The 12760-nt window shown below is 58.6% G+C and overlaps 1 protein-coding gene across 3 annotated transcripts; it reads right to left on the reverse strand.

Moving 5' to 3' along the window:
• Positions 1-114: 114 nt before the first annotated feature.
• KANK3 (KN motif and ankyrin repeat domains 3) lies at positions 115-11997 on the reverse strand. 3 transcript variants are annotated; one of them, XM_045863147.2, is made up of 13 exons: positions 11875-11997; positions 9458-9597; positions 9231-9362; positions 8873-8934; positions 6762-8063; positions 6585-6684; positions 6104-6382; positions 5914-5998; positions 5191-5407; positions 1933-2075; positions 1614-1814; positions 1432-1530; positions 115-429 (listed from the first exon to the last, which is right to left on the reverse strand). In XM_045863147.2, the coding sequence occupies exons 4-13, from the start codon at positions 8904-8906 to the stop codon at positions 352-354; spliced, it is 2538 nt and encodes an 845-aa protein (XP_045719103.2). In that variant the 5' UTR covers positions 8907-8934; positions 9231-9362; positions 9458-9597; positions 11875-11997; the 3' UTR covers positions 115-351. The 3 variants fall into 3 exon arrangements, with proteins under 3 accessions (XP_045719103.2, XP_064428110.1, XP_064428107.1); XM_064572040.1 differs by lacking the exons at positions 1432-1530; positions 1614-1814; XM_064572037.1 differs by lacking the exons at positions 9231-9362; positions 9458-9597 and having other exon boundaries at positions 11875-11899.
• Positions 11998-12760: the final 763 nt, after the last annotated feature.

Consider the following 12760-nt stretch of genomic DNA (forward strand, 5'->3'; position numbering starts at 1 on the left):
TCGCTGTCACTAGGCTTATAAAATCTTCCAGACGGAGCCCCTCCCACCCTTTGTCCTCCAGTGACTTGGGGGGAGGGGGAGCTATGTGTATGGGTCCCCAAAACAAGACACAAGTTGAGTTAGTAATGTTTTATTCTGGAATTGGGTGGACTCAGGGGCCTTGTCACTTTTCAGCCCCTTCCTCACCCTGCTGGTCCAAGGTGAGCCTCTCCTGAACACTGAGCCATCCAAGCCTTTCTCTTGGCCCAGGGCTAGCATCTGGATAGCAAACCCTGGCCCCTGCTGTGCCCCAGAGGCTGGGGTGGAGGACGGAACAGACTCTCCCAATCCAGGTCCAGGGTGCCAGGCTGCTCACTGAGGCTGGGGGTCTTCTCTGTGGTCACTGCATTCTCCTTCACCAGGCACAGCCGTGGGGGGCTGAAGGGCTGACTGGGGAGAGAGGTGGGGGAGGGGTCCTGTCAGTCATCCGTGGGCAGGATGCTAGGGTTTCTTTCAGTCCCTTCACTCAGGGATACTTGACCTGATGGAGGTTTTGTCCCTCTACCCTGTGATCACACTTAAGGAGGAACTCCACCTTTTACAGTGGAGCCAGGCTGCCTGGTTTTGAATCCGCCTCTGCCTCCATCTGACCTGGAAGAGGCACCTCCAGCTCTCCTTCCCCACATCTCTACAGGAGAGTGCAGGATGACAGGCTGATTGGATGAGTTTAATTAAGTAGTACTGAGAACAGCCTGGCACTTGTTTTATAAAAGAGAATAAGCCGGGGCGCCTGGGTGGCTCAGTCGTTGAGCATCCGCCTTCGGCTCAGGTCATGATCCCAGGGTCCTGGGATCGAGCCCCGCATTGGGCTCCCTGCTCTGCCGGGAGCCTGCTTCTCCCTCTCCCACTCCCTCTGCTTGTGTTCCCTCTCTCTCTGTCTCTCTCTGTCAAATAAATAAATAAAATCTTAAAAAAAAAAAAAAAAAGAATAAGCCTTTCTTCCTTGGAGGTAAACTGAGTATTCTACTTCTGGCTTGGCCCTCCCTCCTTCCTCCCTGCTTCTGGCAAACTCTGGCTTGCAGGGAGCCTGCACCCCACTTCCCCTCCCTAACTCTGGAGGGTCCCTTATTCTTTGGTGGAAGCCTCTTGGAGGCAGTAGCGGGAGTCCACTGACAGGGAAGGTCTGAGCTAGGTCTAACAGCTCTAGTCTGATCTTAGGGCACTTCCCCTCTGGAGACCTCAGGCTCATGTAACATGGAGGTGTGTCTCACGGGTATTTTGAACATCAGATCCTAGCCACGTGCAAGAGTTTCAAACCCGGGTTCCCAATCCTGGCTGATTCCCCAGGGAAGCGGAAAGGGAGGCCTCCTTCCCGGGGCACACTTGGTATCCTCTTTGAACCCAATGTGCAGCTGGGAGGCTTGGTTTCCCCGGGCTAGGGGCTGCACTCACAGGGGGATCAGGCTGGCCCGAGCTCAGGTGGGCATGCAGCAGAGCGGCCACCTCGTCCTGCTCAGCCTCCAAGGCAATGGCCAGGGCACTGGTGCCCTCCTGAGGGACAATGGGGACAGTCAGGTCCCTGGACCAAGGCATGGGTACCCTGCCATCCCCACGTCAACCCCATGGCGGCTCACATTGTCCAGGAGGGCCGGGTCGCAGCCTGGTTGGGCCAGCAGCAGCCGGACCGTGTCCAGGCGCCCATACTCGCTGGCACACATCAGCGCTGTGGCCCCATCCACATCCTGGGCATTTACATCTGCCCCACATGCCAGCAGGGCTGCCACCATGTCCTGGCGGCCGTGGCTGATGGCCAGCATGAGGGCCGTCTGTCCTGTCTGGGGAGGAAGAAGGGGACAGGGCTGGGGAGGGCTCTGGAGAAAGGGAGGTCAGAGACAAACCCAAAGTAGAAGTGACTCTAGCAGACTGGGACCCAGGGAAGAAATGTCCACGTACCTGGCTGGCCTTGGCATTAACGTTGCCCATATGGAAGAGTCTCTGAACCACGGCTATGTCCTCTTCCCGCCCCACAGAGGTGAGTGCAGCCAGCATGAGGGCTGAGTAGCCAGCCCGATTCTGACGGTCAACCTCACAGACCCCTGGGAGAGTGGGGGTGGGGGGTAGTCAGTCAACCAAGAAGCTGACACCCTCAGCCCGGCCTGGTTTACTTCGCCCCCCACCATGGGTTCTGAGGCTGTTACCTAACTTTTGTCCCTTCCTCTGGAACCCTTTCTCCTCCAAGCCTGTGTTACAAATTGAGTTGTGTGCCCCCCCCAAAAGATACAAAGTCCTACCTACCCTGTACCTATGAATGTGACCTTAATTGGAAATAGGGTCTCTGCAAATGTAATCAAGTTAAGGTGAGGTCATTATGGTAGACCGTATCCAGTGTGGCTGGTGTCCTTAGAAGAGACACAGACAGGCAGAGAAGAGAAGCTGCCATCAGCTACAGGATGCTAAAGATTGCAGGCAACCACCAGAAGCTAGGAGAAAGGCATGGAGCAGATTGCTTTGCTCTGAACTCCTAAGAAGGAACCAGGCCTGCCAACCTGGATTTTGGCCTCCTGAGCTACAAGAAAATGAATTTCCATTTTCTTAAGCCACCCACGTTGTGCTACTTTGTTACAGCAGCTCAAGGAAAGGAGCACTGTGGTTACTGGCTGTTGCCTGTCCCTCACAGCACCTACTCTGGGCCCAGTTACCAAAGTGACTGATGCTGTTGTCCCCCACTGTTTGGAAAGTTCCACGAGGCTACAAAAGCTTGGGGAGGGGCGCTTGGATCAGGGTCATGGAGTGGATGCCCTATAGAGAGGGACTCAGACAATGGACTGGGGAGAAAAAGGGTTAAGGAGTATCTAAAGGAAGAGGGCGGGTTTCCTAGTTGTGTGACCTGCCCTCTAGGTGCTCACTGCTTCCACAAGCTTCTGTGACACTGGTGGAGTGTGCTGGGTGAGGAGGGGCACACAGGAGTAACCAGAGTCGGGTCTCTGCAGGCTAGCAGGACACCCCCCACCTGCCCCTACCCTCTCCTTTCCCCTCCCCCGAGGCCTTCCTAAGCCAAAGGATCACCTCACTTGATTTCCTCACCTAGTTATGTTTTGTTGTGGCCCTGATCCCGATTTGTAATTGTTCCATGTTTTTACTTGATAATCGTCCATCTCCACTCCCCCTCTCCCCACAAGGCACAGGCTCACAGCCATACCCTCATGCGAGCTTGCTCATTCATTCAACCATCACTGTGTTCCGTGCTGGGGCCTGCCACACAAGTAGGGTGAGGTAGAGGAGGGCCGTGGGGAGGAGTTTGAAAGGGGACATAAACGAGTAGTTAATGACAGAGGGTGAACAAGGAAGCAAGGGGACTGGGGGGCGGGCAGTAAAATGGAGGCAGGGGGAGCAACAGACAATGGTCCTGTGAGGGCCAAGGGTTGTTAGGGCCAGGCAATTGGAGAGCCGAAATGTTGAGAGGAGAGAGAAGAGACGAGACTGTGGAGGGGGCATGGTTACAGTGACATCAAGATCTTGGGTGACTTTACAAGTGTAAGGCTGGGGGCACCTGGGTGGCTCATTCGTTGGGCATCTGCCTTCCGCTCGGGTCTTGACCAAGCCCCGCATGGGGCTCCCTGCTCAGCGGGAAGCCTGCTTCTCCCTTACCTGCTTCTCCCTTACCCGCTCCCCCTGCTTGTGTTCCCTCTCTCGCTGTGTCTCTTTCTGTCAAATAAATAAAATCTTAAAAAAAAAAAAAAGTGTAAGGCTGATGTAGGGCAGAGGCCAAGGTGATGGGAGGAGGGGGGTCAAGGAACTGAGAAGCTTGGAGGTAAGAGTGATGCTCCATGAGGATACTGAAACTGGTGAGGGTTCCTGTGCAAAGGAGAGCTGGCCCCGGGAGGGAAGAGTGATCTCACTTTGGAGGGAGAAGCCAGAAGAGGCGGTGGAGGGAATAGGGGTCTGATCAATAAGAGGCTCCAAGGTAGGGCTGAGGGAGGAAGGGGAAAAGTTCTGGAGGTGGAGATGAGGGGCAAGGATACACAGTCGCGTCCAGCCCCTGCGTGCCAGGGAGGTGAAAGGAAACAGCCCCTATTTGGGGAGTACATTAAGGTCTCAGGGCCCTGGGGGAGGGGAGGGACATGGCAGCAAGCAGACAGGGGCAGAGGGAATGATCGATGTGAGAACTAGAATGCCCAGGGCAAGGTCTGGGGAGTTGGAGCCCAGGGGGTGGGGTGGGGGGTTGAATGCAAGGAGTAAAAGGTGTCCATGAAGGCTTGGGCTTCTTGTGACTGACCACCATGCCTGCCTGCCCCAGTCCCCAGTCCCCTTTAAGGCAGATGCCTTGAATCATGCATTGTCCCCTCCTCCCAAGCTTGAGCTCCTGGTCCAGCAGGTCACCAAGATCTTCAGGGATGGGACAGACCTGTGTGTTTGGGGGCAGTGGGGTCAGGGAGGAAACAGTGGGACCTGCCTTGACCTGCAGTGAGAGTGAGAAGCCTCCAAGGGCAGGCCCCAGCAGATACTGGACCTGAAGGATGACACCCAGGAGGGCTCTTGGTGGGGAGTTTGTCTACTGTACTGTCCCCTCTGCTGTGAGTCCCATGGGGAAAGTAGCTGTATGTGAGTGGCCCACCCCCACCCCAGCACCATACTAGTATCTAGTAGGTTTTTAATACATGTCTGTGGGCTCAGGGACACCTGGGTGTGTGTATCTCAGCTCCAGAGGGGGAAAGTTGGGGCAGGAAATGAGCAAGCAAGTGGCAGGGGATAGAAACGTGTAAAATGGAGTCACTGCAGGATGTGGGGGTGGAGGACAGGGCACAGTGGCCCAGCCTGGGAGGGTGGTCAGAACCCTGACCAGTGGGAGAGGCAGGTGGCTGGGTATTGGGGCCTAGGACTGAGGTGAGCATCAGGACTGGAGATTCAGGGACAGAATGCATGGTGACCACCGACTGGCCTCCTCCTGCGTGCCTGGCGCTATTCTACACCTGTTATTACAGCTGCCCAGGGAGGGTGGTGGTGCATCCCATTTCCCAGATGAGGAAGCTAAGGCTGGTGACACTAAGTAAGTCCTCTAAATTTAGGTCTACCTAACTTTAAAACCGGGTATTCTGGCACCCCGCAAAGTGAGAGGCGGGTGTCGGTAGAGCTCAAAGTGGAGAGATCTAAAGGCCCTTGACAATCTCCCCAGGACACCAGGATCCTCTGACCCTGGAGGAAGGTGCTGACCGGTATCCAGCAGCAAGCTCGAGATGGTCAGGTTCCCGTGGGACACGGTGTAGTGCAGGGCTGTGTTCCCGTTGCCATCTGCCAGGTTCACCACGTGCGCCAGGAGCTCAGGTCCCAGGCGCGCCACCGCTCCCAGGACCCCAGCCACGGGCTCTGCCTGAGAGCGCCGCTGGCTGGACACTCGAAACCACTCCTGGGCCACTAGGCGCGCCGCGCCCTGCCGGGACCGGAGGAAAGACGTCAGAGATGGTCCGGATTGTGGTGGCAGGGAGGGCGTGGGGGCGGGGCTAGGAATCGAGGCGGGAGAGGATGGTCGCTGCTTGTCTGAGGGGGTCCGTGGGCCGCACCCTTTTGCAGGAGGGAGTACAGCCAGTGCGGGTCTCAGGCTCAAGCCAGCGGGGGTCCTCCCCTCTGGGAAAGAGCCTGTGGGAGAACCCAGAGTGGAGGAAGGCGGTGAGCGCTTGCCTTTGCGGAGTATGGGGGTGGGCCTGGGGCTTGGGGCGCACCCTTTTGGGGGAAACAGGGAAAACTTCAGCGCTATCCCTGGGCGGAGATCCCTTTGGAGAGCCTGAGATCAGTGGAGGTCTAAGCGCCAAGGGGTGGAACTTGGGACCGCCCCCCCCCAACTCTACGAAATCCTATGGGCTTCCCCTAGAGGGCGTCAGGGGAGGTCCCCGATGGGGCCCGCGACTCCATGTGTGAAGGGCTCTCGCTGGCACTCACGCCATCGCGGGTGATTCCGCGGGGCCGGCTCAGCTGCCGCTGCAGCGCTGTGCACGCCTCCTTCAAACGCGGGCTCAGCTCGCACCTATCAAGGTGGCCGGGAGAGGCTCAGGAGGCTCGGGGGGGCGGGGTGCGCGCAGGACAGGAAAGAAAGCCCCCGTCCCCACTCTGTGTCCGTAACGCCGCTCACCTCCCCTGCGCACGAGGCTGAGGTTCTGCCTCTGGCTCCGGCTGGGGCTCCGGCTGGGGCTCGGGCTCGAGTTCGGGCTCGGGTTCGGGTTCGGGTTCAGGCTCGGGCTCGGGCTCCGGTTCAGGCTCGGGGTCCAGGGCATCCTTGCCACTGTCGTCCCCGACATCCCTGCCGCTGCCATACCCGGACGAGCTGCTCCTTGGAGGCTCAGGAGCACCGTCCTCGCTGCCGCTGTCGCTGTCACTGTCGCTGTCGTCCTCGCTGGATGAGCTCTCGTACCTGGGGGTAGGGTGGGAGGCGGCCGCTGAGCCTCCCCTGTGGGCTCATTCTTGCGTCCTGCGAGGTGGGAGTGTCTGTCCCCACTTTACAGAAGAAGAAATAGGCTTTCCAAGACCACACTGCGAGTCAGGGGCAGAGCCAGGATTCAAACCCCAGTCTATGTCCCTGCAGATGCTACCATGGGGAGGGGTAAAGTGCTCACTCTCCGTTGAGGACCCCAACAAACTGCAGGCTCTTGGGTCCTGGACTGGGCTGGGCGCCAGGTGTACCATCTCTCCTCTTCATGATGGATTTGAGGATGCCTGGCGGGTCAGATGAGGGTACTGAGTTCGAGTCCAGAAGCCATCAAGCCAGGGCTTAGGCAGGGGTTGAGACTCACCCGCAGGGGCCACAGCTCTGTCCCCATCCGTGGGTCCCGACGGGTTCTCCTGACTCAGGCTAGGGGCCTCGCCGAGGGTCTCGGTCTGTGTGGCCTTCGCGGCACAACCCCACGGGGTCTGGGTGGCAGCCTCGCGCGGCTGGGGCTGGGCCGCCGCAGCTGCCTCCTCCTCGGCAGCCTCGCGGGCCTCCTCCAGCTGGCGCAGCCGGCAGCGCAGGAGCTCGCTCACACCGCGCTGGTGCTCCAGGCTGGCGCGGAGCAGCTCCAGCTCGCGCTCGGCGGCCTCGGGCAACCCCAGCAGCGCCTCGGTCACCCACGCGTCCGACTCGAGGGTCTCGGGGACCGCGTCTACGCTGGCCTCCCGGGCCTCCGGCACCGCCTGGGCCCTAGCGTCTTGGGTCTTGGGCACCGCCTGGACGCCAGCCTCCCGCGTCTGCGGCGCCCCGTCGGGGGTCCCGGTTGCGTCGGGGACCTCGAGTGCGCCCTCACTGCGCCTAGAAGCCGGCCCGTCGGGGCCATCGGCCCAGGGACTGGCCCTGGAGCGAACGCCGCGCTCGGAGGTGGCGAGGCGCTCGGTGAGGCGCCGCAGCTGGGCTAGCTTGTCGGGGCGCGCCTCGGCCTCCCCGTCGGGCTCCGGCTGCCAGCGTCCAGCCAACAGCCGCGCCTTCTCCGCACGCAGCGCGCGCACCTGCTCCTGCAGTTCGGGCAGCGCGCGCGCCTGGTCCTCGAGCTCGCGCAGGCGCCGCAGAGCCGCGGCCATCTGCTCGCGCACCAGCTGCAATTGCGCGGGACCGGGAGACGCGGGGGCGGGGTTGGAGGCGGGGCTGGGGGCGGGGCTGCTGCGGCCAGATCCCCGCGGGCTGCGCGGGATGGCGCGGGCGGGGCTGGGCGCGCGCTCGTGCGCCTGCGCCAGCTCCAGCCGCCGGCTGGTTTCCAGGAGCGTGTGCTCGACGCGCGGGTTACGGACGGGTACGCACGGCGACAGCGGCGGCAGCAGGAGCCCCGAGGGCGCGCCCGGGGAGAGTGCGCCCGATGCTCCCCCATCGTCACTGGCCAGGGATTCGCTGGACGTCCAGGCGCCTGGGCTTCGCGCGCCAGCGAGGCCCGCCCGGGGTACACGGGGGCGACGCGGGGGCGGGGGGCCCGGGGCGCGGCGGGGGGCGGGGCCGCGCTCCAGCTCCTCCACGTACTTGAGGAAGTCCAGGTCCAGGTGGAAGCCGTACGGCGTCTCCACTGAGTAGGGCGAGCTCGGGCTGCGGGCGCCCGCGGTGGGGCCGGGGCCCAGGCGAGGGCCGCCCAGGTCTGCAGGCATGATGGGGTGTTATGGGCGTCAGGCTGGGGGAGGGGGACGACCCGGGAGAAACTGGACAGATAGAGCTCGTCCCCGACCGCCGCAAGACAGTCCTGCAGGGCTCCACCTGCAGCAAACCCTGTACACATGCCATTGCGCACATGCATGCCCGAGGACCAAATGCCTATCTGCACCAGTCAAGCAATCCCACCCACCTACTATGTGCCAAGCACTTTTCTAGGCGCTGGGGACACATCAGTGAACAAGACAGACAAACCCCTGTCCTCTTATAGGAGACAAATAAACATGATCATTCCAAATGATGCTTAGGGCTAATAATAATAACAGATGAAATACAGAATAACTGGAGAAGGTGTGTGATTAGTTGTCAGGGCAGGTTTCCTGTGGAAGGGACTTAAAAGCCGAGCACTGAAATGACGAGGAGGAAGCAGTTGGGGACAGAAGGTTCCTAAAGGAAAACAGAGCAAAGGCCCTGGGATATAGTGAGCAGGGTGGGCAGGAGTTAACAGTGAGGTGGAGGTGAGGGTGCCCGAAACAGAGTGAAAGAAGGGAGAGGAGTAGAAGAGGCGGGTTGGGACCAGATCGTGGGGGGCCTCCCTGGTCCACAATGAGGCGTTGGGATTATATTACACATATGATAGGGCACAATAAGCAGGGTTGAAGCAGGGCTGTGACATTTCCAATGGACCTTTAGAAAGGGCTCTCTAGCCACATGCACAGGTGGGAACCACAGGTGGGAACTACATGGGCACCAAGTATCAATCCATGCACACACATGTATCCCACTTTGCACACTCACCGGGCAGGTTCTGATTCAGGGCAAACTTGGCCATGTTTTCTGAAGTAGCTGCAAGACACACCCTGGAAAATGTCCCCAGAGGAGTTGAGGATGGAGCTGGCCCCATCCCTTTAGAGTCAGCCTGGACTCTAAGTAAGTAAACAGACTCCCACCCACCCTCCCACACACATATGTCCTGTCCTCCCTGCTCCCTCAAGAGGCCTTGAAACTTTGGAATGAATGAATGTGGGCATCTCCACGTACAGGCCTCAGCCTGCTGGGGAGGAGGGGGCAGGAAGGGCATCAAGAGGATAAGGGAGGAGAGTGATCAGAGAACATGAGTAACTGGGTGTGGGGGCAAGGAAGGGTCATTCCAGACCTGCCAAGTTGTGTCAGTCCCAGGGCAAAATTAGAAATTGATGCTCAAAGGGATGAGGTGTGAACCTTCAGAAGAAGAAGGTGAGAGTTGGAAGCCCTTCATGGGCTCATGAGAAAATCATCTGGTCAGATTCTGCATATTAAAAAAAGAACAAACATAGGATCATTTGAATTCTTTTCTCCTTAGAGAAATGCAAACAAAATATAATTGTGCATCTGAGTTTTTACCAAGTCACTTGTGAGAGCCTTATGGGAATGATGGAGAGGTTGTGGGCCAGATGCACCAAGGATACAACTCAATGGATACCGATCTCCCTAGGATGTCTCTAGTGGAGTGCCATGGTGTTCTGCTCCTGGCTTGTAAGAGTCTGTAATGGAACCATAAGTACCCAGGTTGTCAGAGCTGTGGCTATACGTGGGGCTGGGAGGACTCTTCAGGAAACATGACGGAGGCTCTAAGAAACTGAGGGAGACTGGGCCACATCTCATGTGATAATTAACAAGGACAATCAGAAAGCACGGTAGGAAAGATGGGGCTTTGAAGAGCCCACATGAAAAACCTTCGAGGAGGAGAAAGCAGCTTGTCTCGAGTGCCTACTGTATGCTCCACCTGATTAAATGCAACCCCCATACAATCCTGCAAGGAAGATACTATCATTCACATCTTCCAGATTGCGAAACCAAGGCACAGAGCAAATAGGTGAGCTGTCTGTGGGAAATGCCCTCAGATTGGGCTCTGCCCATCTTCCAGGGATCCCTTGCCCACCCAGCCTCACCATCAGGTGCCTGCCAGACCCATCTGTCCTCTCCCTGACCCCATGCTCAATGTGCCAACCACCTGGCAACCTTTGTCATCACCCCCCTCCAGCCTCCCGCACTCCTGATGACCACCTCTGTGGCTAACACTCACCAGCCATTGAATACCCCCTGCTCCACTGCTTGGGGGACTCTGCCACTCCCGACCTATGCCCCTAAAACCTCCCTCACCCCGAGGCAGACAGGGCCCCTTCCAGTCCTGAAGCAGCTGTTTCCTGCCCCCTCACACCGGCTGAGAGGGGCAGGCCAGCAGGGCAGCCACACAACTTGTTTTCAGGAAACTGCCAGGGAAGAGTTGTGTCCTGGAAAAAAACCTGGGCTGACTTAGGGGTCTGGGCCCTGGGATATAGTGAGCAGGGACACGTAGGGGTCTGGGTCCCACAGCCAGCAGTGTGACTCAGTGGGCTCAGCCCCCTCCTCTGGTGACCTGGTCACACCCGAATTTGAGGCCCTGGGAACTTAAAAAACAAACAAACAAACAAACAAACAAAAAACAGCGGTGGGCCATCCCTAAGATCCTAATCAGCTAGAGCAGCTGGGCCAGGCGCTGGGCTAAGTAATAACAACAACAACAACAATACTTTTGCCATTTACTATGGGTCACCCTCTACTATAAGCAATTTATGGCTATTGACTTAAAAAGAGAAAAGATCCTAGCTAAACCCTCTGAGGGAAGTTTTCTTATCATTATCCTTTACCCCACTGCACAGATGGAGAAACTGAGACACAGAGAGATTAAGTGGCCCTTCCGAGGTCACACATAGGCAGCGACAGGATTTTAACTCAGGCGGTTTTGCCAGTGTTTCTGCATTGGCCACCCACTTGATGGCCTTCTAGAAGCAGCCCTCCCCTCCAGGGCAGGGGCAGAAAGCCGGAGGGGGTTCATCCCTCCCTGCCTGCATCCCTGCCTATCCCTGCGTGTTTCCCTAATGGGGGAAGAAGCAGGCCCACACCGCGGCGGCTCCAGGGTCTGCAGCCTCACCAGAATGGGGGCGCGGCTGCCCTCCCCTCTTCTCTGCTCCCTGCGGGAGGTGTCAGCTAGATCGGATCCTCTGCCTGAGACCCCCTCATTAGGCCATCAGAGCCGACGCCGTACGCCCCCACTCCCGCCCCAGGGTCTATTTCGGGACTCCGAGTTGTGATCAGGAAACCCGAAGGGTGGGGGACTCGGCGGGTAGTGCGGATCCCAGTCCTGGGGATAGGGGTTTCTTCCCGGCTTGAGGCACCGAATGGTAGCACCCCCTACAGTTGGGGCGGGATTCTCAGACCCCTGACGTGTGGGTGGAGGCTGATGATGGTGGGAGGGGGAGATACTCATGTACCTCCCACCCCCAACACACACACACACACACCCACCCACCCCCGGGAGGGCCTCGTAGAGACAGAGCAGTTTCCTGCAGGAAACGCCGCCGGGCGGTTCCATCCGCTACCCATTGTCTGCTGGCCCGGGGGCCGTCCGTCCCTCCCCCCAACACCGTTTCCGTATCACCCCCCACACCCAGGTCCAAAATGAGGGGCTGGAACCAGGTCCCCAAGCTCTGCAGGAGCGACGCTGGGAAAGTCCCGGAGTCGGTTGGGGCGCTAGGGGGCGAACAAGCCGCCCACTTGGCTCCTAAGGGCGGGTGAAGGGCGATCTCACGAATCCAGAGTCCCCAGCTCTGCTCACTGCCCACCTGGGGCTCCCAGTGTGGGAGGGGTCCCAGCCAGAGGACACGAAGCCCGCCCCATCGCAGGGCACTGAGCCCGCAGGAGGCGCAGTACCCCTTCCCGGTACGTCCCCTAATACCCCCCAGAACCCCCATCGGTGGCCCCGAAAACTGGCGCATTACCTGAAGCCGCAGCCCCCGCCGCGCCCGCACCCGAGCCCGCCCCCTCGAAGCTCGGGGACGGGTTATCAAGGCCTCGACCCTAACTGATGGCCACGCCAGCCAACCAGCACCCGCTGCTTTCCGAGCTGTCCAATGGTGACGGGGGTGGGCGGTGCTGGCCCGGCCCGAGTGTGGGGCGGGGCTGGGGGCGGGGCCTGAAGTGACTGTCCTCGTGCGCCTACTGGCAGAGAAGGGTAGGTAGGGGGCGGGGGCGTGGGGGGGACGGCCAAGTGCCGCCCAGCGCAGGACTAAGGAGCTTGGATTTGATCCACTGGGCGCTAGGGAGCCATGGGAAGACAGCAAGAGACTAACCTGATGGGATTTGTGTGTTTGGAAGATCCTTCGTGTGGAAGCTAGAAGGACTGATGCTCAAGTCCCAGTGTCTGGGTGAGGTGCCAGGACCCTGGCTCTTTCCTACCACAGGATCTTTGCACAAGCTGTTCCATCTTCCTGAACTGTTCTTCCCTGCACATGTTCACATGGGCACCTTCTATTCTGGAGGGCTCGACCTGTGTGTTCCCACCCCTAAAGGCTTAATGTGGTCCCTCTCCAGTTTCTGTCTTTTCCCTTGCTCTGTTTTATTAACTTGATAGCTACTTTCATTATCTGAAACAAAAAGAATCTCTGACATTTATTTGTTTACTTGCTTGCCATCTGTCTCCCCCTCTAAAGTGTCAGCACCATAGGACAGGGAACTGATTGATTTGGGTCGCCGCTTCATCCAGGGTTCCTGGCACACAGTAGGTGCTTAATAAATGTTTGTTGAATGATTTTTTTTTTTTAGTATTAAAAAAAATTTTTTTAAGCAGGCTCCATGGCCCAATGTGGGGCTTGAACTCACGACCTT

This window comes from Mirounga angustirostris, unplaced genomic scaffold (assembly GCF_029215605.1).
Source record: "Mirounga angustirostris isolate CCGP_5_RB_7025 unplaced genomic scaffold, mMirAng1.0.hap1 SCAF_1, whole genome shotgun sequence".
Classification (NCBI taxonomy): Eukaryota; Metazoa; Chordata; class Mammalia; order Carnivora; family Phocidae; genus Mirounga; species Mirounga angustirostris.